We start from the raw sequence: 27,640 nt of genomic DNA, 5'->3' as shown, positions 1-27,640 counted from the left end.
CAGCTCATATGTTCCGCCTGCGTCGTGCTCTAGAGTGCCATGTTTTTCGGGGCGGGTGACGGCTTGTAGACTGCGGAAACTGCTCGCCCCCCGAGTGGGACCTTCCGGCGGCGGACGTCGTGTCCGAAGGGTGTCCTGCACGGCCCCCACGCCCGCGCTGACGACTGCGAGACCGATCTCGCGCACCATTGGTCGATAGAGCCCAAGGCGCACGTGATGCTCCCGTAGAAAGCTGAGGACGGCGTTCAGGAGACACGGACGTGCGATCTGTCGTCGAAAACTCGGGGAAAAAAGCGGCGAGTCGAGGCTGCTTTTATCGTTGGAGGCGTCCGGGTGGGTCGTGGAAGTGAATGACGGATACCTGGTGACAAGTGAAAGTCCAGACGGCGCAGAAACCGTCCCCGAGGCGCTGCCGAGACCTAGGAACCCTCTCAGGTGAGTTTCCCGTGGTCCTGGAGTGCGTTTGGTAATGAGGAAGGCTAACAGGGTGTTTTCTCTGTACGGGGCATTGCCCGGGATATGCCGCGTGACGTGAGCATGTGCGTTGACGCTATTGGTGGAGAGCTGGGAACCCCTCGCTCTTCCCAGTCACCATTCTTTTGTTTATTTTCGCTTGTGGCTTGATTTTTCCGTTGGCCCCGTCCCCGAGCATCGCCAACGAGTGAAATGTCACATCGCCCGCTGGTATTTCGGGGAACAAAGACGCTATTGGTAAATATTGCCGTTATTCGGCTGGTCTGACACGTTGTAGCGTATCGACGTGACCCGCGGCGTTGCCGGTTGTACCTCGCCTTGCCACTCCTTTTAAATTGGCTTATTGTGGTGTTTTTCCTACGGTTTTCCGCCTCTCGGCCGCTTCCAGGAGGACGAGTTGCCCCGTCCTCGGATCTCGTGCGATTTCTGGGATCGATTTCCAGACGAAATCGGGCGCCTTTCTTTGTGTGAGTCACCGTAGAAAGCCAAATGGCGTGGTGGGAAGCAGGAAAACGTACGCGTTATAATTTTTTTTGTACGGGAGGACGACCAGCGATCGTATCTCCATGCCAAGCCACCGTGAAATCGGGCCAAAATATCGCTAGGCAAATACGAGTGCGGATTTATTTCCCAGCAGTCGATCGTCGGTGCTGGGGACAGCGCTGCCAACCGATTTCAAAAGATTTCTCTGTGTGTGCTTTTTGAATTTCCCCAATTGGGCAGATTTTTCCCTAGATTCGTTTAGACGGGTTTTTAAAACTAGTCGGAATAGCTAAAAATAAATAGAAACCTTTTTGGGCGAAAACATACCATATTCCATATCCCATTCCATATACCTGTACATAATACAGAGCGTTCCAATATGCCGTGCACACGGAGCTACCACAGTTTTCTGCGACCAAAATAAACGGATTTAACTAAACCTACAACATCTAACTTAAGTTGCTTCATTTGGCCGGTAGAGGGCAACAATGTTGACAAAAAAATTTTTACTTTCTTCACATAACTTTGAAACACAAATTTTATTAAAATTTGGTGTTTGTGAAAAAAAAATTTTTGCTGATTTGGAAAATCAACAACTACTTCGAAATGTTACGAAAAGTACTCAGGTTTGAAGGTTTTTTAGCTCAATACATGCCCATGAGGCGTGTAAATTTTGAAATCGATCGGTCGAACCATTTTCCTTTCCCGAATCGTAAAAGTTTTATAAAAAATTAAAGGAGCAGGTTTATTGCTTCTTAAACATCAATTATAATTGATGTTTAAGGAGCAATAAACCTAAATCATTAATAATTATTAATGATTAATATTGAACACATTTTTTACGTCATTTTTCTCACAATTTTACGTTAAATGCTCATGAAATATCGAAAAAAACATTTTGAAATACTCAAATTTTTCAATTTTTTGTTAATTTCAAAAAATTATTTTTTCCCCATTAGAAATATTCAATGTAAAATTGTAAAAAACAGGACGAAAGTAAATTTTAAAGAATTTTGAAAAATTTGATTTTTTTTCTAAATTGATTTTTCTGTAGATTTTTTTTTCGATAATTGATAAGTATTTAACTCGAAATTGTGAGAAATATACTCATAAATTATCGGAAAAAAAATCAAAAGGTTCAAATTCATAGGTACCTAACCTATTGAAACAAAAAATTTTCAACTTTTTTTAATTTAAAAAATAATTACTTTTTTCGCGACATTTGAAATATTCAATATGAAATCGTAAAAGACAGCGAAAAATATTTTTAAAGAATTTAAAAAAAATTGATTTTTTTTAATTTAGTTTTTTTTCAATATTTGATGAGTATTTAATGCGAAATTGTTAGAAACATACTCATAAATTATCGAAAAAAAAAAAATAAAATTCAAAATATTAAAAAAAAATAAAATTTTTCAACTTTTTTAAATTCAAAAAATAATTAATTTTCCCCGACATTTGAAATGTTCATTGTGAAATTGTAAAAAAACGGAACGAAAAATATTTTTAAAGAAATTTTCAAAATTGATTTTTGTTTTAATGTTTTTTTTTTCAATATTTGATGAGTATTTAACGCGAAATTGTAAGAAATATACTCGTAATTATTGAAAAAAAAAACAAAATTCAAAATATTAAAAAAAAAATTTTCAACTTTTTAATTTCAAAAAATAATTTATTTTTCCCCGACATTTGAAATGTTCAATGTGAAATCGTAAAAAAACAGAGCGTAAAATATTTTTAAAGAATTTTAAAAAAATTTATTTTCTAAAAAATTGATTTCTTTTTTAAATTTATAGTTTTTTTTGCAATATTTGATGAGTATTTAACGCTAAATTGTAAGAAATATACTCATAAATTATCGAAAAAAACAAAATTCAAAATATTCAAAGAAAATTTTTCAACTTTTTTAATTTCAAAAAATAAATATTTTTCTCCATTTGAAATGTTCAATGTGAAATTGTGAAAAACAGAACGAAAACATTTTTTAAAGAATTTTGAAAAATGATTTTCAAAATTGATTTTTTTTTAAATTAGATTTTTTTTCGATATTTGATGACTATTTAACACGAAATTGTTGATTAGTATTTAAAGCGAAGTTATAAGAAATATACTCATAAATATCGAAAAAAAAAATAAAATTCAAAATATTCAAAAGAAAATTTTTCAACTTTTTCTTTTATTTTCAAAAAATAATTATTTTTCCCCGACATACGAAATGTTCAATGTGAAATTGTAAAAAAACAACAAAAAAAATTTTAAAGAATTTTAAAAAATTTCATTTTTTTCAAAATTGATTTTTTTCCGATATTTGATGAGTATTTAATACAAAATTGTGAGAAAATTAACGCAAAAAAATGTGTTTCATCTTCATCATCAATTATTGATGTTTAACAAGCAATAAACCTAAACCTGCTCCTTAATTTCTTTGACGATTCAGGAAAGGAAAGCCTCATGCGCATATAAACTGTGAAAAATACCCCCTCCCTTGAAATAATCCACACTTTGTCAGGCGTCATGCCAAAAGCTTCTATTTTGTTTTTTGTCTTAAAGATGGAAGGGTTTGTTAAAAATTGTTCTCTCTTTTAAAATTTTTGTATTTCTAATAGTTATGGGTTTATTAATTTTTTTTCGGACTTAAAGTAGGTAAATACGTCATTTCAAAAGAATATTAATTTATCTCATGATCGAAATGACATATTCTAATTTTACAGCATACTACGATGCAACAAAAACCATAGTAAGCCACTATTGGTTACATTTTGTCATTATTTTCACGAATTGTCATTGATAAATAATTTTTGTCGATTTTAACTGCTCTGAAGATGAACAATATATACAGCTTTGTCAAACATACTGATATGTTATCAATATCTAGGGTTTTGTGAAGGAAACTGACGTAGAAGTGTGCCAATGTACCATGAAAAATATCCGAATCGTCCAATCCCAACTCAACAAACTGTCAGAAATATCGAAAGACGTCTTCGAGAAATTGGTCGATTTAAAATTGTTAATGCCGGAGACGTCGTTATTAAACTAGATTACGCACTGTGGAACAAGAAATTCTGGAAATCAGGAGTCAGATTAATACAAACGCAGACTATACATAGTTTCCAAAAGCACAGCGAATATAGTAATTTCCGAACAAATCCATCCTTTTCACGTTCACCCAGTTCGACAACTTCGGCCTCTTGATCCTGACGCTCGTCTTCAATTCTCGCAGATTATTCGCCAGAAGAAAATTCTTTTCACGGGCGAATCGTGTTTAGCGAAACGTGGGATAATAAATCTCCATAACCAGCATGTTTACGCAGATGAAAATCCCCATGTCGTTATAGAAACACGTTTTCAGCGTGAATTCAGTATAAACGTTTGGAATTGTTTTATCAGTAACTTTCTGGTTGGTGCTGTTGGATTGCCAACCCGTCTCGATGGCAACAGAGATTTATATTTTCTGCAAAATACAACATTTAAATGATCAGCACCCAGGCAGATGGATAGGCAGAGAACACGATGCACCAATTCACTAGTCACTACGTCCACCCGACTTAAATCCCCGTAATTTTATTAGGGGGAACTTAAAACAGAAAGTGTACCTACTCTGCGACTATTGATGTAAGGGACAACTGTGGAAAAGGATTGAAGACGATGTTCACAATTTGCAGAATGGAGGAATATTGATATAGACCAGGGTCGATAATTTTTGAAACCAAAAAAAAATATAGTAGGATGAAACCCATTGGAAAAGAAAGAGAATATAACAGAAATGAAAGGAAAAATAATTTACGGGCGATCTGAGGTCGGGAAGGGGTAGGGGGTGAGTTTTTAAGGGTAAAAAAAGGTTTATCTTGATTTTCAGAAAAACTACAAGTCTTATGGAAAAAAGTTAAATAGCAAAGTTGTAGGTAATAAAAAGATCTACAACTTTTGTATTTACACTTTTTTCACATAACCTCAAAATTTATGTGAAAAATTCAAATAACCAAGTTTTTGGTTTTTTATTTTTATCTTTTACAAAAAAATTTATGTCCCAAACACGCTGTAATTTTTTTTATTTGAAATATTTATTTTTTCACCTTATTTTTACTTAATATCGAAAAAGCACCCTAATTTTCAATCGAAAATTCTCACGTCAAAATATCTGCTTTTTTAAAAACGTCGGTGGGCTTTTTCTTCGTTGAAATCTCTACTTTCTGATGGTGTAAAAAAATATATACATTACTATGGTAAGTTTTCTCAGGAAATGCAAAGAAACGAAAGAAGATTCTACAACTTTCTCAAAATATTGTAGATGTCTTATTAAATATTAACTTTATTAACTTATTTGGTTGTTAATTATAATAGTATATTTCGACTTGTAATTTTTTTGTTTATCAATGTAACATGGAATCTTACGTTTTTCGAGTAATTAAAGTGTAAATTTTAATAAATAGCTCAAAATTGTACATAATGATTAGAAAAAAATTTTCGGATTCTAGTTCGTTTCTTTGCATTTCCTGAGAAAACTTACCATAGTAATGTATATTTTTTTTACACCATCAGAAAGTAGAGATTTCAACGAAGAAAAAGCCCACCGACGTTTTTAAAAAAGCAGATATTTTGACGTGAGAATTTTCGATTGAAAATTAGGGTGCTTTTTCGATATTAAGTAAAAATAAGGTGAAAAAATAAATATTTCAAATCAAAAAAATTACAGCGTGTTTGGGACATAAATAGGTAAGTTTTCACCAAATTTCGTGAAAAAAAAATTTTTTTGTAAAAGATAAAAATAAAAAACCAAAAACTTGGTTATTTGAATTTTTCACATAAATTTTGAGGTTATGTGAAAAAAGTGTAAATACAAAAGTTGTAGATCTTTTTATTACCTACAACTTTGCCATTTAACTTTTTTCCATAAGACTTGTAGTTTTTCCGGAAATCAAGATAAGCCGTTTTTTACCCTTAAAAACTCGCCCCTTCGCCTTCCCGACCTCAGATCGCCCGTAAATTATTTTTCTTTTCATTTCTGTTATATTCTCTTCCTTTTCCAATGGGTTTCATCCTACTATAATTTTTTTTTTCACTTTCCACCATTTTTGAAGGCTTAAGCACTGGTCTAATAGGAGTGTATTTTAATTTTCTGATGTGTTACGGAAAACAGTGATCACATTGAACAGTTCTTATGGGAGAACAGTTTACTGTTGTTACACGTTATTTTGTTCCTATTATAAAATTACTTCTGAAATGACGTAATTATCTCTAGTTTGATTAAAAAATGCACAGTGGTGTAAAAAACCAATTGACTGTTGCGTTTCAAAGACATAAGATTGCACAATATTTTGATTTATTTACTGATCCCGCGTAGAGTCGAGATTACCACGGAACCACTTTGGTGGGTATGCTTTCAACTGTTAAAACTAAATCTTTAAATTCTGTTCAAATTTCTCTTAAAAACATGCTCTTACCTAGAACACGATACAGTTAAATGAAGCACGTCTTATGGTATAATATTTTTTCACGATACAATATATTTAAAGATCTGTTTAGTAAATTTAATGGATGGAAAGCATAAATGTGCTGGTTCCATGGCAATCTAGGACTCTATCTATTGTGGAGAGTCAGCAAATAAACCAAAATATTGTTCAGTACTGTCAGTAAATATACAGGGTGATTCACAAATGGTAAGCAGAAATGAAACCTCGTGTTCTTTGGTGAATTTTAAGGGAAGTCTTTCCTATAAAGTTTTTAACTAGTACGCTTCGTTAAAAATATACAGGGTGTTAAACTTCAAAAAATATTTTTAATTTTTTTATATAATTTAAAAACTAGTGAGTGAAATAATTTGAAATTGGGCACATGTATTTATGTAAACATTGTCCAAAATCTGATGGGTTTTCCTAAAATTTACATGCTCCAGTGGCGGAGATACAGGGTATCGCTGGCATATTTTTCTAAATAAAATAGTACACTTTATGGTAACAACCATGATATTTTCGGATTCGTCTTTCAATGGAGTAAATTTTAGGAATAGCCCTCAGATTTTGGACAATGTTTACATAAAGACGTGCCCAATTTCAAATTATTTCACCTACTAGTTTCTAAATTATTTAAAAAAATTAAAAATATTTTTTGAAGTTTAACACCTTGTATCTTTTTAACGAAGCGTCCCAGATAAAAACTTTAGAGGAAAGACTAAAATTCACCAAAGAATACGAGGTTTCAATTTTGGTCACCATTTGCGAATCACCCTGTATAGCATGTATATATTACCGTATAATCGGAAAAAGGTTGCGAAAAGCGACAAATAACAGGCTGTTCCATTAAAAAAAAAAAGATAATAGAGTTTATATCTTCGAAACGCAAGTCAGTTGTTTCTTTATGTGTTTGTTTGATATTGCTACAAATTTCCTACAGCTTTGGTCTTTGGGGGTTGGAATCTATACATAGAAATAAGTTTATTGCATATTTCAAAGTCTAAAAAGATGTTTATATTTAATTGGTTTTTCCGTTTCGTACAAAAAGTTGGTTTAAAAGCTTTGGTCATCCTGTATTTTACTGGGCATTTAAGGTTCATCTTGTATTGTAAGAATTGAACTTAAATGTATTTTTTCCACAAATAAACAAACATCATAAAAATTTATAAAATAAATATACACAAAGTGACAAAAACATTGTTTTAGTCTAGTTAGATCTGCCATTTCCAAGTTAAAAAAAAAAAACATTTAATCTTAAGTCGGATCACCTGAAATTTTCTCAGATTTCGCGTGTTTCTTTAAAGGTTTCCCTAGACTAGGGAAATTTCGCAATATTTGGCAACATTGTCCGCGGCGCTGTATGTAGAACGTGGCTTCCTTTAGCAGCACGCGAAACGGCGCGTTTCGCCAGTCGCGTGACGTCACGCCGCAGCAAGGAAAAAATTCGAATAAACAATAGAGCAGCGGTGTTTATTTACAGTTCCCAACACGTTTCGCCGATCGAGTGTGCCGCGACGAGCGAGTCCCGTGGCCGGCTAGATTCGTGTTGGCACAAAGAGCGTTTTACGATGTGGGAACGGGGAGGAATTTTTTCGTTTCGGGCAGAGGGTACGGGTTACAAAGAGAGAGCTCTTTGTACCTGCGAGGCGGCGTCGGCAACGGACGGGCATTTTTACGGCGCGCACAGCCCTCTTGGCACTACTGCTGGTTGCGGGTTACCCGACTGTTATTAATTTTGGTACAGTGAAACGACTCGTTCGACCGCTCGCCTCTTCGTCTTCCCTTCTACCTTCCGCGGCTCGTACGTCGATCAATCCGACGCACACAATCGCAGAAGGAACGGAAAAGTTGACGTTCCTGGTTTCGTCTTTTCTTTTTTGCATTTTTCCACTCCGTTTACTTGTTGCCTTGTTAGAAAGTTGTATTAGTATTTGTTAAAATGATATATTTTTTGACATTGGGAATGTTTAGGGTCGCGACCGCTGGGCGCGCGGATGGTCCGGTCGGAGTCATAGCGTTGGTCGGACTTTTCCGCCTCGAATAGAAGGAAATTGCCATGTACAACCTTAAATAAATCAAATTAAAGAACTCAAGAAAAAGCTCTACATTAATTCTATCTGACAGAAAAAATACACCCAGCACAAAAATTAAAGGAGTAAAAAAATTTCCCAATTTTTTTTTTAGTGATTTTTGAAAGACTGACTTCGTGAATAATGGTCGTATCGAGAAAAAGAAGCAGCATCTTGAATTTTGAAGATTCTAATTTTCAAATCTTGAGATGAAAAATGTTTTTGAGCATCACTTTCGGCGCAATCAAAAGAAATAATGCTAGGCAAAAATTTTACAATTTTGTTTCTCAAAACTGCACTTCTGGCTCTATCAATGCCAGTCATTTAGCCTGATTCAACAGCTTCAATTTGTATTATTTTTTTATTTTCTGTTCTTATTTCTCATTGAAATATCGGCTATTGAGTGAAGTCACCTTTTTTTTTATCATCGATATCTCATGAACTAATGATCGTACAGCTAACGGAAGGTGGGTTTTAGAAACCTGAATCAGTCCTCTTCAAGGACCTTTTGGTACGTTTGAGAAAAAAAAATTTATACATTCAATTTATACATTCATTTGAAACAGTGCAAAAATGATTTTTTCTGCTGTTTTGGAAAATCAACGACTACTTTGTCAATTTTGCGAAAAGTACCTATGTTTGTAGTTTTTCTTTTAGCTCAATACATGCCTATAAGGCCAGTAAATTTTGAATTCGATGGATCGAACCGTTTACCTTTCCTGAATCGTCAAAATTTTATAAAGAAATTAAAGGAGTAGGTTTATTGTTCTTTAAACATCAACTAATGATGAAGGTGAAACACAATTTTTTGCGATATTTTTCTCACAATTTCGCGTTAAATACTCATCAAATATCGAAAAAAAAATCAATTTTGAAAAAAATAAAATTTTTCAAAATTCTTTAAAAATTTGTTCGTTCTGTTTTTTATAATTTCACATCGAACATTTCAAACGTCGGAGAAAAATAATTATTTTTTGAAATTTAAAAAAAGTTTTTTCTTTCAATACATATTTTGAATTTTTAATTTTCGATAATTTATGAGTATATTTCTCACAATTTCGCGTTAAATACTTATCAAATGTCAAAAAAAATCTAAAATAAAAATATATCAATTTTGAAAAGAAATCAAATTTTTCAAAATTCTTTAAAAATTTTTTTCGTTCTGTTTTTTACAATTTCACATTGAACATTTCAAATGTCGGGGAAAAATAATTATTTTTTGAAATTAAAAGAAAACTGAAAAATTCTTTTTTTCATTTTGAATTTTTTTGTTTTTCGATAATTTATGAGTAATATTTCTCACAATTTCGCGTTAAAAACTCATCAAATATCTATAAAAAAAGTTTTTTACAATTTCACATTGAACATTTCAAATGTCGAGGAAAATAATTACTTTTTGAAATAAAAAAAAAATCTTTTTCAATATTTTGAATTTTGTTTTTTTTTCGATAATTTATGAGTGTATTTCTCACAATTTCGCGTTAAATACTCATAAAATATCGAAAAAAAAATATATTTTGAAAGAAAATCAAATTTTTCAAAATTCTTTAAAAAATTTTTCGTTGTTATTTACAATTTCACATTGAACATTTCAAATGTCGAGGAAGAATAATTACTTTTTGAAATTAAAAAAAAATTCTTTCAATATTTTGAATTTTGATTTTTTTTTTTTTTTCGATAATTTATTAGTATATTTCTCACAATTTCGCGTTAAATACTCATCAAATATCGAAAAAAAATCTATATAAAAAAATCTATTGAAAGAAAATCAAATTTTTCAAAATTCTTTAAAATTCTTTCGTTCTGTTTTTTACAATTTCATGGAACATTCATCAAATATCGAAAAAAAAAATCATTTTTGAAATTCTTTAAAATTTTTTTCGTTCTGTTTTTTACAATTTTACATTGAACATTTCAAATGTAGGGGGAAAAAAATTATTTTTAGAAATTAAAAAAAAAGTTTGATTTTAACAAAACTGAATTTTTTTCCGGTATTTCATGAGTATTTAACGTGAAATTGTGAGAAAAATAACGTAAAATTTTTTTTTAATATTAATCATTAATTGATGTTTAAGGAACAATAAACCTGCTCCTTTAATTTTTTATAAAGCTTTTACGATTCGGGGAAAGGAAAACGGTCCGACCAATCGATTTCAAAATTTACAGGCCTTAAGAGCATGTATCGAGCTAAAAATAAACTACAAATATTGGTACTTTTCGCAATATTTGCAAAGTAGTACTTGATTTTCCAAAACAAGTTTTATAAAAAATTAAAGGAGCATGTTTATTGCTCGTTAAACATCAATTAATCATTAAGATGAAACAATTTTTTTTGCGTTAATTTTCTCATAATTTCACGTTAAATAAATACTCATCAAATATCAAAAAAAAAAAATTCAAAATTTTCAAAAAAATCAAAATTTTCAGCTTTAATTTCAGAAAAAAATTGTTTTCTCGACATTTGAAATATTTTATTTAGAAAAATTTGATTTTTTTTCAAAATTGAATTTTCTTTTTCACTTTAAAAATGTTTTAAACATATTTAAATCAAAATTGCATATGTTTATATTCTAACTATAATTGGAATTTATCGCAAAAGCCGGCATACCAAAATACAAGGTAATTCAGGTTTAATCTGGATAACTTCAGGAACCGATGAACATTTTAAAATAATGTTCATTGATGATATAAACTTATTTCCTAAGTCGCACCGTTTCGAAGATAGGGGGCGTTGAAGTATGAATCTCTTCATAACTATTGAACTTAATACTTTTAACGATGGTTTTCCCAAACGTCAGCTTTCACAAATCACTGTGAGTTTTGTTTTTAAAAAGTTTCAAAATTAATGAGGCAAAGGTGGTGTGCAGCTGTTTTATTGAAATTAATTAATTTTTTTAAAGTTTTGAAATAATGTAAGATACACTTCTAAGAGGGGCGAGTGGTTCAAACTTAAGAAGCTTAGGTAAGATCGTAAGGAGTGTTTGTGTTCCAAATTTCACTTCAATCGGATGAGTGATTCAAAAGTTATGAAGGAAAACGAGAAAAAAATTCCTACTTAGAAAATAAGTATATATCATTAATGAATATTACTTTAACTTTAACCTGTTCTATCGACTCCTGAAGTTATCTAGATTAAACCTGAATCACTCTGTATACAGAAACTCAACAACCTAAATACTCTGCTTGACGTGAAATACTAACTCCAGTATACTTGAACTCTATAATAGTTTGCTTGAATGTATCGTGCTTTTCACGTGTTCGTAAGGTGGTGTGATTTAATTTATTTACGAGTTGGGTAAATTCTTTTATGTGCAATTTTAAATACGCCGTTGTTTCCTCCGCAAACATAGAAAAATCATTTTACTAATTCAAATTGAATTTTTGGCAACAGAAACGGAAATTTTACTTCTAAACCCTTGTTAATAATCTTTCAGCAGCGCCACCTATCGCTTACTACTCAATACGTACAGTTTTGTATTCGCTCTGCAACATTTCGTGCCGATTTGAAACAAACGTATCGGTTTCTAGACCCCATTCACCGGACTATAGCAACGCGGTCATTGTTTATTATCCAGGATCGAGAACGGCCGTGCGGGAGAGACAAAAGCACATCTACCGTCTACTACGCGGGACTGGCTCGCCATGCGTGGTGCGCGGCGGCCAGATACGGGCGTGGCGCGCACTCGTGCACCGCCGAGACACGTGTGCGGGCTCGGCGCGCCGTTGCCGGACTTACGCCCGTTTCCCCGACTCGGGCTAAAACGCGGTCCTTGATTTATGACGGCGTGTTCATACGGAGCCTTCGTAAATGATGAAGCCACGTCACTATCGACCATAAGCAACCAGCGTTGCATTATTGGTACTGCCAAATAAAAATCTCCAAATCTCAGTGGTGTAGATAATTAAATAAAATTGATTTCGAAATCAATTGAATTGATTTCGAAATTAGTTCGTTTCCTGAAAGCTAGCGTTTCGCGCGACGTGGCAACGCCGCTGCCCGATTCTCCGCGGCTCAAGGTGGTTGCGTCGAGGTGGATCGAGTCAAGCGGTTGCTAGGGCAGCGTTCGGCTCGGAAAAAGTCATGGGGGCTTTGTGTTGGGGTCCAGAAACGGCCGCAAAGGGATGCCTTCGTCGTGCCCTCCGTGAGCCTCGAGGTACGGGACAAAGCCGGATGGGTAGTCTCGGAAATACAAAGGTGTTAAACTAGTGATGGGCATAATCGAGTGATCACTCGAGATACGAGATATTGGTCGTTTTCATCCCAGCGGCGCACAAATATGTTTGTATTAGTCATATATTACTTATAAGCGTAGCTAAAAAAAAAAAGCTCACGCACTTCAAAACCTAACCACTTTTTCGTTTTATTCTAAAAAAAAAAGGTTACGCAATCAGTGACTATTTGCAGTATGCACTAACATTTTGGGGTGCAACCGTAGGCTAATAATCACTCGAGTGGTGGGAGTAAACATCTCGAGTGATCTCAATAATCGAGTACCACTCGATTTTTCACTCGAAATCTCCCATCACTATGTTAAACAGAAATTTCCTAGGATTGATTCCCTTGTCCGTTTTGTCAGTGGCAGCTCGCGAGTTTAGAAATAGGGAGGTCAATTTTACTCAGTTAACACACCTTAAATGACTTTTATAACAAATAATAACAAATCGATCTGCTTTATCATTTTTTTTTTGGACTAAGCATCAGTAGAGCAGCTAACATTTCTTGTCTCATTGTATTTCTTAAAATACCTTCGTCCTTTTTGACAGATCAGTTGCCCCGTTTAATTACGACATACGCTGGGATTTTTGAAGGATTTTGTTTTCAAAATTCCAGAAGATGGCCAGATCAGTCGATCTTCATACATTTTCTTCTAAAATACTTGTAAAATACTACCTCTCAAAACTCAATCGACATGACCCAAATCAAATTTATAGCACTTGGGCATGAAAGTACAAGTCTTTACGAGTATTTTAGAAAAAAATGTATGAAGATCGGCTGAAATGTGGCCATCTTCTGGAATTTTGAAAAAAAAAAAATCCTCAAAAATCCCAGTGTGCGACATCGGAAATATACAGGTTGTCTCGAAATTCATGCAACAAAATTTGATCACAGATTCTCAAGACAAATTTAAGGGACCCGTATTTTTTCTTCTTGCCAACTGGCCCCCTCTTTCGGAGTTACAGCCCCCTGAAATCTGCCCCTAAGAAGTCTTTTTTATATCTCTAAACCATGTACGAGAATCACTAAATTTGGTGCACAGGGATTTTATGACATGTGGAATCTCACAGTGCTACATTTTTTGGCGAGAAACTCCCTTAAGACACATTTTCGTGGGCCCCCTGGTCTTTGGAACCAAAAAAATTTGGTCGCAAAGTTGATTTTTTTTTAATTATTAGTTAGCTCTAAAGCCATTGAATTTAGAAACTTTTTTGTCTCTTGATATTTGTTTCGTAAAACGCAATGTTTTTAAGAAAAATGGCGAATCAAGATATGTATTCGATAACATTTTGACATTTTTCTCGAAAACATTGCGATTTACGAAAAAAGTATAAAGAGACAAAAAGTTTCTAAATTTAATGGCTTTCTAGTGGACTGATAAATAATTTTTAAGAAATTTAAACATGCGACCAATTTTTTTTGGCTCCAAAGACAAGGGGGCCTACGAAAAATTGTCTTAAGGGGGTTCCCCGCCAAAAAACGTAGCACCATCAGATTCCACATGTCATAAAACCCAAAATTTAGTGATTCTCGTACAACAGGGTTCCGAGATATAAAAAAAAGATTATTCTTAGGGACGGACTTCAGGGGGCTGTAACTCCGAAAGAAGGGGCCACTTGGCAAAAATAAAAAATATGGGTCCCCTAAATTTGTCTCAAGAATCTATGACCAAATTTTGTTGCATGAATTTCGGGACACCCTGTATAGTTTTTACAATAAAAACGTAGTAAAATACAGAGTGCCCGTTCCAAACTTTACCACTAGATTCTACGACAAAAAATATTGGGGAAAAGTCATATACATAAAAATATTTTTAGCTTTACAGTGTTCCATTTCGCGTGGGCGCTACATAACTTTGCTATTTTAAATGGAACACCCTGTATATTATTGCGTTTTTGAATTCCTTGGTTAATATTAGGTAGAGCACATGATGTAAAACTTACCGTTTTCGAGATATTCAGTTGTTTTTGAAAAAAAATCACGATTTCAGCTCTCTCAATGAGACTATAGTAGGATCGTATTCGATGCAAAGTAGAGCAAAAAGTTGTCGGCCTTTTATCAAAGGAAAATCGTGTCATCATTTTTAGGAGGCGTAAGATAAATCATTTCAAATTTAAAATGAAATTCAATGTAAAATCTGAAATACCGCTGCATACGCATTGTGTTCTGGTAGTAGCTGTAGTCGCCCAGGTGCATCGAGTGTACGAACTGGTCGGTTATACGTCAAATACTAACCTGGCGAGCTTTGCCGTCAATTAGAGAGCGCTTCCAAAAAACAAGTAAACAACAGTGGCGCGTACAGAGGTAAAATGTAGTACATATGTGGAATTTAGGAAACGAATTGGATTTATAATAAATTACATTTAAAATAAATAGTTTATGAGAATAAAGGAATTTTTGTAGGAACAAGGGTGCCAGACCTGAACCGATCCCCTCGTCCCTTCATAATGTATAAAGAAATTATTCAATCTGTAAAACCCTTAAAAGCGTACTTCATTGGTTCCCTTGACAGGCAATGATTTATTACTTTGCATCGAATATGATCCTACTATAGATAGCATCTAAACCGTAACAGTTAGAAACCTGCAGTTTGCACAGTTCGTTTTGGCATAAATTACTATCTTGTTATATGTGAGCAAAACGTGTACGTTATTGAGACTCGGAAATACTGATGATACCTACATTTAATAATCTTACGAGTTGAGTTTAGAAAAGAACCTGATTTTTCTGGAAAACTGTTAGAGATAAGTATGGACAACCTTATGTCAGTTAAAAGGGCATTCAATTTTGCATTCACCCATGACAATTAACATGGGTCATTCATTCCATTTGAAAAAAGGCTTTTCAACTCGAAAATCGGGCTTATTTAGAAAAACATAAGAGAGTAATAATTTGTAGAAAATTGAAATACGAATCCGAAAATAGCATGGTTGTTACCGTAAAGCAGTGGCGTACTATTTTATTTAGAAAAATATGCCACCGATACCCTGTATCTCCGCCACTGGAGCATGTAAATTTTAGGAAAAGCCCTCAGATTTTGTTAATGTTTACATAAATGCATGTGCCCAATTTCAAATTATTTCACTTACCTACTAGTTTTTAAATTATTTAAAAAAATTTAAGATATTTTTTGAAGTTTAACACCCTGTATCTTTTTAACGAAGCGTTCTAGACAAAAACTTTATAGGAAAGACCCCTTAAAATTCATCAAAGAACGCGAGGTTTCATTTTTGGTCACCATATATGAATCACCCTGTATATTTTTAGTAGTAATTATTTTCGAGATATTCACAGTTAGATATGACGTACAAACCTCTGTTTCCCTAGTTTCACAAATTTTAAAGATTTTTCTTTAGAACTAGGGAAAAACCTGGCATCACTGACGAAGTCGCGTAGTAGGCGCGCCTCTATCGCATGTTTTTCGATTGTCAATGAGTAATTGATTAAACTGCGCCTCAGGGTGGCCGTGGTGGAGCTGCAGGCACAATTGTTTATTTTAATATAAAATGTCACGACAAACGTCTGCATTTACGGATTCAGCAGCTTGCGATAAGTAGTTTCCGTAACAATTCAACGTTTTCCAACATTTCAACCACATCATAAAATTAAAATAGGTTCAAAAATATGGGAATCGCATTTTTTCTATTTTCCTTTTGACTTCATTTACCCAAGTCGTAAAATAAAATAAAATACGCGTCGTGACTCCGTCAAATTAAAATTTCAAATCCAACAACAAATGCAGTAAGTGTTAGAATGTTTTACCAACGAAAAATCGTCTAATTTGAGACAAATCGCGCGATCTGGCAACAACGATCTCGGCGTAATTTGAAAAAATAGTATTTTCTGAAAACAGTTGGGCTTCGCAAGTCACTTTAATTCTTCCAACTAAACTTAAATGAAAAAATATATATTTTGAACATGAAAAATTAATACTGTGTAGTTATTTTTTAGTACAACTCCGTTTAAAAGCGTTTCAATCCGTCGGAGGACGAATTGGTGGCTGTTCTCTGGCGCAAACAGAACAACTGCCGATCGCCGTCTCTCTCGAGCAGGCCTCGTCCGCTCGACAGAGTACTTAAAATCAAATTACCTTTGCCTTCCGTTTCTATTGTTCTATGAGCGATTGTTTTTCAACGCCGACGATGACGGCACCGATATAAAAATTCTTTCGCAATTTATCACCTCGGTGCCTTGTCGAGAGGGCCGCATTTTCCTTACAACAAAGAAATACGCGATAAACGCGACACAGCGATAAACATGCTTCGCACAGATAGGGGAGTTTCCGTCAACGGCAAAGAAAATGGGAATGTACTTTAATATAATTTTGTGAAGGAATTAGTTGACTTAAATCGTGAATTTTTATTTTAATTTGAAATTTTAGACTGAAAGTCTAGCTTTCTACTAATACAATGTCTCCACGCCTTCCGCTAGAGGTCGCTACGGCCTCATCGATCATTGAAGGATATAGGCGAAACCATTGTTGTCAGATTGAGCGATTGGTCGCAAATTAGGCGATTTTTCGTTGCAAAACGTACTTGGAAAGGTATATTTGAGGTTTTACATCAAAGATATCAATTAAAATCGTGGTTTCGTGTGCTTCGAAGAAAAAAAGGTCATTAAAAAGAGGACCTGCGGATAAGGCTATTATTTCCGATTATGTGTAAATTTTCACTATACTTAAATTTAGGAATATCCTTTTGTATTGTTTTTTTTCGTAAATTGTCTCATATTTCTCAGCCCAACTTCGCTGTGACGTAATTAAAAAAAATTGGGCAACACCCTATCGCTTCAAACAGAAGAACGCGCCTAATCATCTCCTAATATCACTTTGCAGGTAGAAAACAATCAAACTGACCGACCAAGCAATCAAAATGAGCTCCCTCAACACGCTGCTGGAGGCAGCGAGGTTCCTGGAGCTGCAGGAGCAACAGCAGCAGCACCAGGCCACCGTGGATGCGGCCCTGGCCACCATGAAACCCATATCGACGGTGGCGGTGTCGCCGGCGGTGCCCCAGGTGGTGGCCGCCACCCACGGCACCGCCGCTAAGGTCGTAACGACCTCTCCCCAGGCGGTGGTCATCTCTTCCAACAGCATCACCTCCACCATCCTCCAGGGGCAGGCGCCCATCGCGTTTCCGTCAGTCACACAGGCGCAGGTAAGGGATGTTATCAATGTCTATGTACAGGGTGTTTCGGATCGACTCCGACTATTGCGCTACTTCCCGGTAGCGAAGCGGTTTCGATGAAAGTATTTTTTTTTGTAGAATCAAAAAGTACGCAATAAAATCGTTTTAGAGACCCCCAAATTCCGACTTCGAAAAAATTATGACAAACTATTCCTGTTCGCGACAAATCAAGACAACAATTAATAAAGTTATTTTGAAATACTTAAAAACAAAACGTTCTATTAGTTCTCATATTTTTTTTCTATTGTAATTCAGACAAATTCATCTTGTCATGTCAATTCATGTTATGAAATAAAAAAAAAGAAACAAAACTTCTAAAACAATTATCGTTTAGTAATTAAACAATTAGTTATAAAAAAACGGGGGAAATTAATTAAATAGTTGGAGCAACAATTTCACGGTCAATCATATCGGCATTTGGTCATTGGATTGACCGTCTTTCCATACATTTCATCAACTTTTTGCAATAATAATGCGCAATTTTCGAAAACTGATTTTTCCGCGTTCGATCTTTATTTTACAGTCAATAAATAGGTGAATATGACTTTAGAATTTAGATACCTTAAATTGTAAGTAATTTAATTGCCTACAAATAAAATAACTAACTTTCCGATAGGCAGTCTAGATTTTCGTGGGTAGTAAAAAAAATTGAAAAAGCACGTAAATTATTGAGTTAGTTTTTTAGACATTTTTAGTAGTGACGTCATATAGGTACGTGAAATAATAGGCAACACTATAGTGCATATTTCCCGATATTTTTACTAGATCGATTTTCGACCTTATGTACTTGGACATGTGCAAAAAAAATGACCTTAAATATCACGAAATTACACTTAGAGAAAAAAAAATTGTTACCTGGACTTTATAAGTGGAAATGGTAAAGGGGCTTATAATAAACGAAAAAAAATAAAATAAATGAGTGAGCAGGGGAGGCGGAGGGTTAATTGGGGGGGGGTTGAAAAGTTCTTAAAAATTGTATCATTGGGATTTTTGGGGAAAGTTGACGTCAAACAAAAAGGTATCCAATACAAAAGTTGTAGATCATGCAACAATCTACAATTTTTGTAGAGGAACTTGGTGAATGTATACCTTTCTGTGTTTTAAATAAAGTAATAAAAAAAATTGTTGGATATTTTGTGCGGTATCGACTTTTATACTTCATTCAATTTTGAAAGCGTTCAGAGCCGTACTCAGGAAATATTTTAAATGATAGCTAAAACAAGTTAAAAACTTTTTAAACGATTACAATAGTAATATCATCTAATTCAGAATTAAAAATGACTTTAGATTTGGTCAAAAAAATAGCAGCGACATATTTAAAAAAATTAACCTGATGATGGTCCCTCGAATGTAAAACGTCGAATTGCAAAAATGTTGACGCCATTGTATAGAGCGAAAAAAGTGGCATAGTAAATATGCAATTTATTTTAAAATTTCCTTTTCAAATAAAGCCAGAAAAAAAATTAAACAATTTTGCAATATTTCGGGTTTTTCCGGAAATCTCCGGAACTACCCGGAATTTTAAATCTTTCTAAACGGTATATCGTTAGGTATAAAATAAACAAAACTTTTTTCTAATCTGAGCCACCCCGTACCTCTTACCGTTTCCTAGATCCTAATGCTATCCCCAGGTTATTTTAAAAAGTGACTTCTACAAAAGTTGTAGATTTTTGCATGATCTACAAGGTTTGTATTGGATACTTCTTTGTTTGATGTCAATTTTCGCCAAAAATCTCAATGATACAATTTTTAACAACTTTCAATCCCCAATTTAACCCTCCGCCTCCCCTGCCTCACGCATTTATTAGTTTTTTTCGTTTATTATAAACCCCTTTACCATTTCCACTTACAAAAGTCCAGGTAACAATTTTTTTCCCCTCTAAATGAGTTATTTCCATGGGTGTACAATATTAGAACTATTTAAGAAGTTTCAAACCCTAAGTGACAAACTAAAAGAATTATAGAATTTATATTTTTAAATTTACAGAACAATATTGACTTTTATAGTAATTAATAGCTGTTTTACATTGACAATTCATTGATCGATTAATTCATGAAGTCGCTTCATCAAGAAATTGGACAAGTGTAATGCACCAAATCTGCTGTCAAATAACTTGATGAATTTATTCATCAAGTTCTTGACGAATTAGAGCAAGTTCTAATTTTCGTCGATTTCTTCGTGAAGTTCGGGAGTACCAACCCAACAGATTTCCACCCTCAGATCAGTAATGAGGTTAGGTTATTGGAATATGTAAATAATTGTGTGGCGTCGTACTAGTTTTGCATTGTTTTTACTGATTTGTTACTTACAAACACTAATATTTATATAATATGTGTCAGAACGGTACCGCTGTTGTATCACTACAATTATGAGTGGAAAGGTCACATTTTTGAAATTTATTTGCTTCTTTGATTCGTTGGTAGAACTGATTCATGCGTCAAAAAACTTGATAAAGTCTGTAGCAATATAAAACCACACTGTTTACCAATAAATTCGTGAATTAATTCATGAAGAACGTCGTCAATTTATTCATCAATAAATTGTCAATGTAAAACAGCTATAATAAATTAAAATTATAGCAATGAGCATGCGCATAATAAAATAATTTCATGTAGCCTCGCAACAGGATATCATTGTAGAAGAGTTTGATTATGGTTAAGAGTAAGTCTATAATAAACCACTTGAAGAAAAAAACACTCGATAAACACACTGACACAGCACAACACCAAGAAAAACAATAAAAATACTTAGTAGAACTAGAAAATGTCAAGACTAAACAAAGGAAGAGAAAATGCGCTAATGATGACAGCGATGATATTATCAACATGTTCTCACTTGCGTATGAGGCTATTCTTTCCGACTATGCGCATTAGGAATAACACGGCTAATGTTAAATTTTTACTTTATTTAAATTTAGGAATATTCTTTTCTATCGTTTTTGGTAGGTAAGTTTTAAGCACATTAGTGTATCTATTTTACAAAACACGTGTTGGTTGTTCTTAAATACTTCCAAATCCTTGTAAAAATAAATTAATTTGAAGTTGTTCATTTTTATAGTATCTATAATATAAATAGTACACAAGGGTCAGATTCGGTCTGTACAATTTCAACCATGACAATTTACTGTGGGTTGCCTAAATATGTGACGTCACACTAAAAGAATCTATTGAACAGCATGTGAGCACCTTTCAGTTTTCCCAAAACGGCTTCTTGTTCATGCGAATCAATGTCGAATTCGGAACGCACTCCTGTTGGACGTGACATCCCGCTTATTGCGTTCTATTTTGGTATTTTGGTTCCATTATAATTTATAGCCTGCAAATATAAACGTGCAAAAAATGTAGCGGTGGAAACTGTTTAATTTTGCCTGTTATTATTATTTTCGAGGTGTCCAGATTTATAAGTATACGAAGCTACTAACACAGTAAGTAAAAAAAGCAAATGAATGTCTAATAATTTTTATTGAATAACACTTCATAGCGCACGTGTTCGGAAACTACGCTACGATTATTTCGTATTTCTTTAATAATAAACACAAAAAAATTGCAGTAGTACGGACTAAGGACTAAGGGGTATAGAATAACGTGGTGTTATTGTATTTTCGAATGAAAACAATGCTAACGCGATTTTCCAAAAATCGAACCTAAAAAAAATCGTAGCAGGGTTAGGATTTGTAACTATGAGATAGTTACTAGCCTTGACAACACCAATAATGGAAAATTGTTTCAAATAATCAACTATTCGACATTTTAAAATTATTTGTCGTGATATAGCGTGTCCCGTTTCTTTCGGGCTTTGCCTAACTTTATTTTTTGAATTGAACACCTTGATAATATAGCGTTTGTAAATTGAATTTAAAGCCTACTTTGAAAAAAACCATATTGCGTCTAAAACGTACTGTTTCGGTGTTATTTCACGTTTTTTTTTTAAATTGCAGCTTTTTCGAAAATATAAAAATTCTCCAAAACTAACCAAAATAGAAAAATGCAGTTTCCACCAAACTTTTAAACGTGAAAAGACCTTTTTTGCATTACTTAGTTAACATTTGAAATAGAAAAATAGCTATTATGGGCATTAGAAGTTCTAAGTTTTGGATCATGGATAACTTGTTTTTTTTACTGTATTTTCAAAACTTTTTTAAATTAATATAATTTGTTCTGCCGAATAGTTGGTGAGATTTTTGATGTTTTTAGTGTTTATTCCAAATAATTTGCTACGTTTTTTTTTCCTTAACTTTTACGCAAATGATTTAATATAATCATTTTACATAAAAACGATGGCAAACTATTTTTCTAATATTGAATCATAAAAAATGCTAACTTCATTTGTTTTTTACGTTGCTCATAAGCGAGAACATCCTGTACGCAATAGATATTTGAAGATTATGTGAACACATTCCGTTAAACCATAAAAAAAATAAGTACCCAACCTGGTACCATACCACAGATCCGTAAACTTCCATCGTGTGCTCGCAGGTTGTGAAAAAGATCGACCAGGATGGCCAGGTGACCAGCACGACAGTGGCCCAGCAGGTGCCTCGCCACCGCATCCTGCACAACAGTTTTGACATCATGAACCCGCTAATCATAGACGAGACGAACGGCACGGAAACGAAACGGAAGCAGCCCCCTTTGGTGTTTAGGGCTGGCACAAGGGAAGTACACAACAAGCTGGAGAAGCACAGGAGGGCCCACCTGAAGGAGTGCTTCGACATACTGAAGAAGCAGCTGCCCTCCACCCAGGACGAGAAGAAGACGTCCAACCTGAGCATCCTCCATTCCGCCTTGCGGTAATCTTTTATTATTTATTTAAGATTGGAACAATTTGTTTTCGCGCGTTAAATACCATCATGAAGTTTAAAATTGCACTATACAGGGTGTTTCATAACTCTGTAAGTCATGAAAATTTCATTTGTTGTAAAAAAAAATTGTTAAAAATGAAAATTTGCCTATTCCTATTAATTAAAGTTTATCCGAATCCCTCTCGGCTTACAGCTACATCCAGACGCTCAAGAGGAAAGAACGAGAACTGGAACACGAGATGGAGAGGTTGGCCCGCGAAAAGATCAGCGCCCAGCAGCGCTTGGCCGTGCTGAAGAAGGAGATCTCGTCCCATTACGACAACGTCGACTTCTCGAAACTCCTGCCGGACGTCGTACCGTCCATGCAGAACGGAGGCGGTACCAGCAACTCCTTTTCGGAAGCAGTGACCACGGTCATCGACTCGAGGTGCGAACCGGTAACCACCAGCAGCTGTTCGGGTCAGCAGAACGGAGGCGGGGAAAAAGTGGCCATCCCCATCCTGGCTAAGGCGGCCATTCCCGTCGTCACGCAGACGATGGCCCCCATGAAAGAGGTAAGCGACTTTTGCTCTTCATTTTTTGATAGAAAAACAAGAAAGATAGTCAAAAACCAACAAGAGAAATGACTTGGACAAACTGGCAAATAATAATTATTAAAAAATCTATTCAATTTGGAAAATTACAAAACGTAATTATTAAATATCCCGAAAGTTCAAAAAATAAATAACAGAGGTTAACATGAAGTTCAAGCCACGATACTTTAATTAAGATGTTTCTGCGTTTTGAGGACTGCTTTTTTAAAAGGTCTCCTTTAAAAATGGAACTATCGTTTGCAATGTTTGCATTTTAATAGATTCTATTAGTCCAGTCACTGAAAGCGTAAATAACGTAAACGCTCCCAATTTTTTCGGATAGCATCGATTTTCCTGAAAATTTGCATACAAGCTTATCTGTCCCCCCACTTCAAAAGTTATATTGTCTAGATGTGTGCTTTTTTCTATTTGGGGGTGAAAACTACCCTTGTACGAAAAAAATGCGAAAATCACAGATTTACGTATTTTAAAGATTCAGTTCATGTTCAAATATGTTGGATAAAGTTCCTTTCATGTTTTTTAATATAATTTATGAAATTTAATTACTTTTCAACCCTTAAAAATCATTAAAAACTATCCTTCCATGAGGAAAAAATAGAAAAAATGTTTTTAACAGTTTAAAATATTCTTTTCTTTATTCTTAATATTTTTTTATTAAATTAATATCAAATATTATAAATTTTATTAAAATACTTACTCAAATCAGTTCACAAGTGCTCCAAAATACACAAAAATGATGGTAATTTACCCGCTCCGAAAATTTTACCGAAAAAATGCGATTAACTTTTTTTACCATAACTTTCGTAATTTTAAAGTTATAAATTTACTCAAAAACCCATTTTGTAGGGAATTTAAAGCACTTTAAGTTTTGGGATTTACAGTTTTTTTTGAGCCCTTCGATTTTTAGATTTGTAAGCTAAAAGGGCTTAGGAAAGGCAGTCTTGGAGCTTAGTTTTGAGCCTCTAATCTTTTTTTGATAACTTTGTTAGTTTTTGAAATATTTTGAAAAAAGCCGATTTTTTAAAAATTGAAATTTTATTCAAAAGTAAATATTTTTTTTAAATTTAGGCTTCTAAAATCGTTCAAATTCCCAGAATCTACTGTTAATACATAAATAAAGCAAATTGCAGAAGGAATACGTTAATTTTTTTTTTCCGTTGTCATTAATTTTAATACCCATTTTTTTTTCTCAAAAACCAAGACAATCATTTTACTTTGATTGTAACTTCATTAGTTTTCATGCTAACGACTTTTACCACCACTCAATTTAAAGGTCTTTTCAAGAACTGTAATAAGTGTTATATAAGTTTTTCTCGAAAAACCTTTAATTTTTCCGCTACAGGCCATTGAATGTTTCGATTATAGCTACCTTTGAAATTGACTTCAACTTCATAGTCATAACTCGAGTTCTATACCGCCTACAAAAATAAAAAAAGCAATCTTTTTGCTATTGAATTACCTTCATTTTTGCTTATGATCATTTTTTTTTATAAAACTTGTAGTTTTTTAGATATTCGCGAAAAATGGCTCAAAAACTTGCATTTTTGGACTAAAAACGAACATGTTTAGGCGCAAATAATTCAAAAAGTATTGACTGTACAAAAAATTCTTAAAAAACATTTTTTGCTTAGAATTCTATCGAATCGTGAAGTTATTTTTAATAAAAAAATCCTCACCCTCCAGAAGGGGTGGCATCCACCCCTAGGGTAAAAGCACACATCGGCACTATATAACTTTTGTTTCTTGGGCTATCTCCTAGCTACAGTTCAAATTTAACGTCAATCCATTCAATCCGAAAAAATTTGTAGCCAAAATGCTTCGGTGACTGGACTATATGAATCATTTTTAACTACAGTGCGTTGAGTGGGAGTCATTTTATATAGATACTTCCTTTGACCTTTAGAAACACATATCGATGGTTTATTTTTTCAAATTCTGTAATAAAAACTTGTTTTTTTAACCTTTTTTAAGTAAATTTCATACCCCGAAACATAGCCAATATGGCCTAAACTGACACCCTTTGCTTTGTCACCGTTGACCCGTACTATCTCCCTCCACTTGCACTGTAGATTGCCTACAATTCATGTATTTGTAATACATGAATATCAGTCATATTTGAATAAAAAAAAATTCCCTGTATATTTTATATAAACAAGGATAAAACGTATTATTCCAGGTATCCCAGCCGGTACAGACCACAGCGCTGTCCGTTCTTCCCATGACGTACCCCGTCAACCAGGGCCTGGTGCTGCAAAAGGTCGCGATCGTCCCCAAGGGCCTCGACGGGCTGGCCCCACTCGTGTCCACGCACTTCATCACGGCCCCCCAGCAGATCAACGGCAAGGTGGTGCCGCTCACCCAGTACCTGGTCAAGCCCGTGGTGGTGGTCAGCACCGCTTCGCCCCGCCCGAGCTAGTGGGGATGAACCGAACACAAAAGAACCCGATTAAGGCGCAAATGTAATACTTTAAGCGCAAATATACAAGTTTTCCGCTCTTCTGTGCGCAAAGGTATGCAATGCCGCGCGCGCGGTCCTCTGACTGAACTGAGAGTATCTAGTTTCCGAGATTAGGAAGCGCGTGCTCGTCGGGTACGCCTAGTATTAACTGAAAGAGAGTAGACGGTGTGACTGTATAAGGTTCAGTTCGCTGCCGAGTTTATTTTTGTAAGGTTTGAGTATCGCGGAGGGCTCCGGAGTCGAGGGGAACCCCGCCCATTCAATTCGTCAACGCTCGGACGCGCCAAAAGTAACATTCCACTGTGTAGCGACCAATGGGTATCTGAGTCAAAGTAGGCCTGTCCCTCGGGACGGCGTAGAATCTGTGATAAACGAATCAAACAAACAAAAAGTTACATCAATAGGCTATGAAAGTGCCTTCAAACGCTTTTAACCAAATTTTGGGCTTGCGGCGGCGGCGATTCTCCTCGACTCTCGAGCGGTACAGTGGTCGCTAGCTCGACTGTCCATATTAAGGCGTCGGGTGTAATTTTCCGGGCATTTCTTTCAGACACCCCGTACAACCAACAAAATTAAGTGATAAATACGATTTTAGTTCTTTCAACGCTGTTGAATCGCAATATTTCTGTGTACCTCGTAGGTACGGGTTGTCTGAGAAAAAAGGCCCGTGTACAAATCATTGAACTTTGCTTTCCCACACTCGTGACAATATAATTTTTTTTTAACGTTTTAAGTTTTTAAACCGAGATTCGTGTTTTGGTAATTTAAACAGCTACTCTTGCAGTTTATTAATTTATTAATTATAGGGTCATTCTTACCCAATATTTTAGATCTCCTATTAATTTTTATATTGATTTATTTTTTATCAATTGTAAATAAGTTATTATAGATAAGGAAGGTGTGCGTTAAAAACTTGTACATATTTATTTTAAGATGTAAATAAGAATTTATCAACTAAAATTATCCTTAAAATAGTTTTCTGTTCTATCTGTAAATAAATACATAAATATATACCCATATTATTTTGGGCCAAATAATGTATTAAATATAATAAGTTATTGAAATCATTTGTTGCATTTTATTTGCCATTTACCTCACTATGCACTCATCAATAGTATTCGGACCTTGAAATTTTGCACAACGATGACAAAAACTAACTTGAAGAGGTCGAAAATTGTTTTGCAGACTATCCGTAAGCAAAGTTTCGATAATGACGTTCTCGTTCCCCGATTAGTAATATACAAATCGCAAAAACATGAAAATGGCAAAGAAAACAATAATAGGATTGTAGATGGTTCAGTCTCACGTCGGCTAATCGCAACAGCAGTGCTATTTCCTTGACGTGATCCTAACTACCTATGTTTGAATCACAACCCATCAATATTTTGATCAAAATTTATCATTATTTTTACGTTGCTGGGAACTAAAATTCAGCTGCAATATGATATTTAACTATAACTATCTTAAAATTAACCATCAAAGTTCTTTGAAATTGGTTCATAGTGGACACAGAATACAGAAATTTCAAAATAAGTTATATTGCAAATCAGACACTAACCTCATTAAGTGTCGCCGCTGCTATTTCATCCCAAAGTCGTCTAATTTTGAAAAACCTGCACTATCACATTTTTTTCTATAAATTAACTGCACACAAACCAAAAAACTTTTATCACTTCGCAAAATAAATACACACGCGCAAAGATGGAGGAGCTTTAGAAAAGATCGTCCGCGATTGGTGAAAACGAGCTTCGCTCAATTGTTAAGAGCAATAGCAGGCGAGTTGATGTAAAAATATTATGTTTCTACTTTTTTTCTATATAACTTGTCTCATCAAGTAACTTTAGTCAGAAATAAGAATTGTTGTAATAGCATTTTTCTGTCAAAATACTGACATTTTTTGCCATTATTT

The 27,640-nt window shown here is 34.4% G+C and overlaps 1 protein-coding gene across 1 annotated transcript; it reads left to right on the top strand.

The window, feature by feature from the left end:
• LOC108904621 (max-binding protein MNT-like) lies at positions 1-26,777 on the top strand. Its single transcript, XM_023455033.1, has 5 exons — positions 1-435; positions 17,527-17,848; positions 22,355-22,668; positions 22,874-23,234; positions 25,450-26,777. The coding sequence occupies exons 2-5, from the start codon at positions 17,564-17,566 to the stop codon at positions 25,687-25,689; spliced, it is 1,200 nt and encodes a 399-aa protein (XP_023310801.1). The 5' UTR covers positions 1-435; positions 17,527-17,563; the 3' UTR covers positions 25,690-26,777.
• Positions 26,778-27,640: the final 863 nt, after the last annotated feature.

Source organism: Anoplophora glabripennis, unplaced genomic scaffold (genome assembly GCF_000390285.2).
Source record: "Anoplophora glabripennis isolate ALB-LARVAE unplaced genomic scaffold, Agla_2.0 scaffold294, whole genome shotgun sequence".
NCBI classification, from domain to species: domain Eukaryota; kingdom Metazoa; phylum Arthropoda; class Insecta; order Coleoptera; family Cerambycidae; genus Anoplophora; species Anoplophora glabripennis.
Note: the sequence above shows the minus strand (reverse complement) of the source record. Positions and strands in the feature narration are given on the sequence as shown.

What these genes read in the sequence shown, in the direction of transcription:
- LOC108904621 (XM_023455033.1), top strand. Translation starts at nt 17,564, where the DNA reads ATGAGCTCCCTCAACACGCTGCTGGAGGCAGCGAGGTTCCTGGAGCTG. An exon ending in CGTCAGTCACACAGGCGCAG is followed by an intron (nt 17,849 to 22,354) that starts GTAAGGGATGTT and finishes GTGTGCTCGCAG; the next exon opens with GTTGTGAAAAAGATCGACCA. An exon ending in CGATGGCCCCCATGAAAGAG is followed by an intron (nt 23,235 to 25,449) that starts GTAAGCGACTTT and finishes GTATTATTCCAG; the next exon opens with GTATCCCAGCCGGTACAGAC.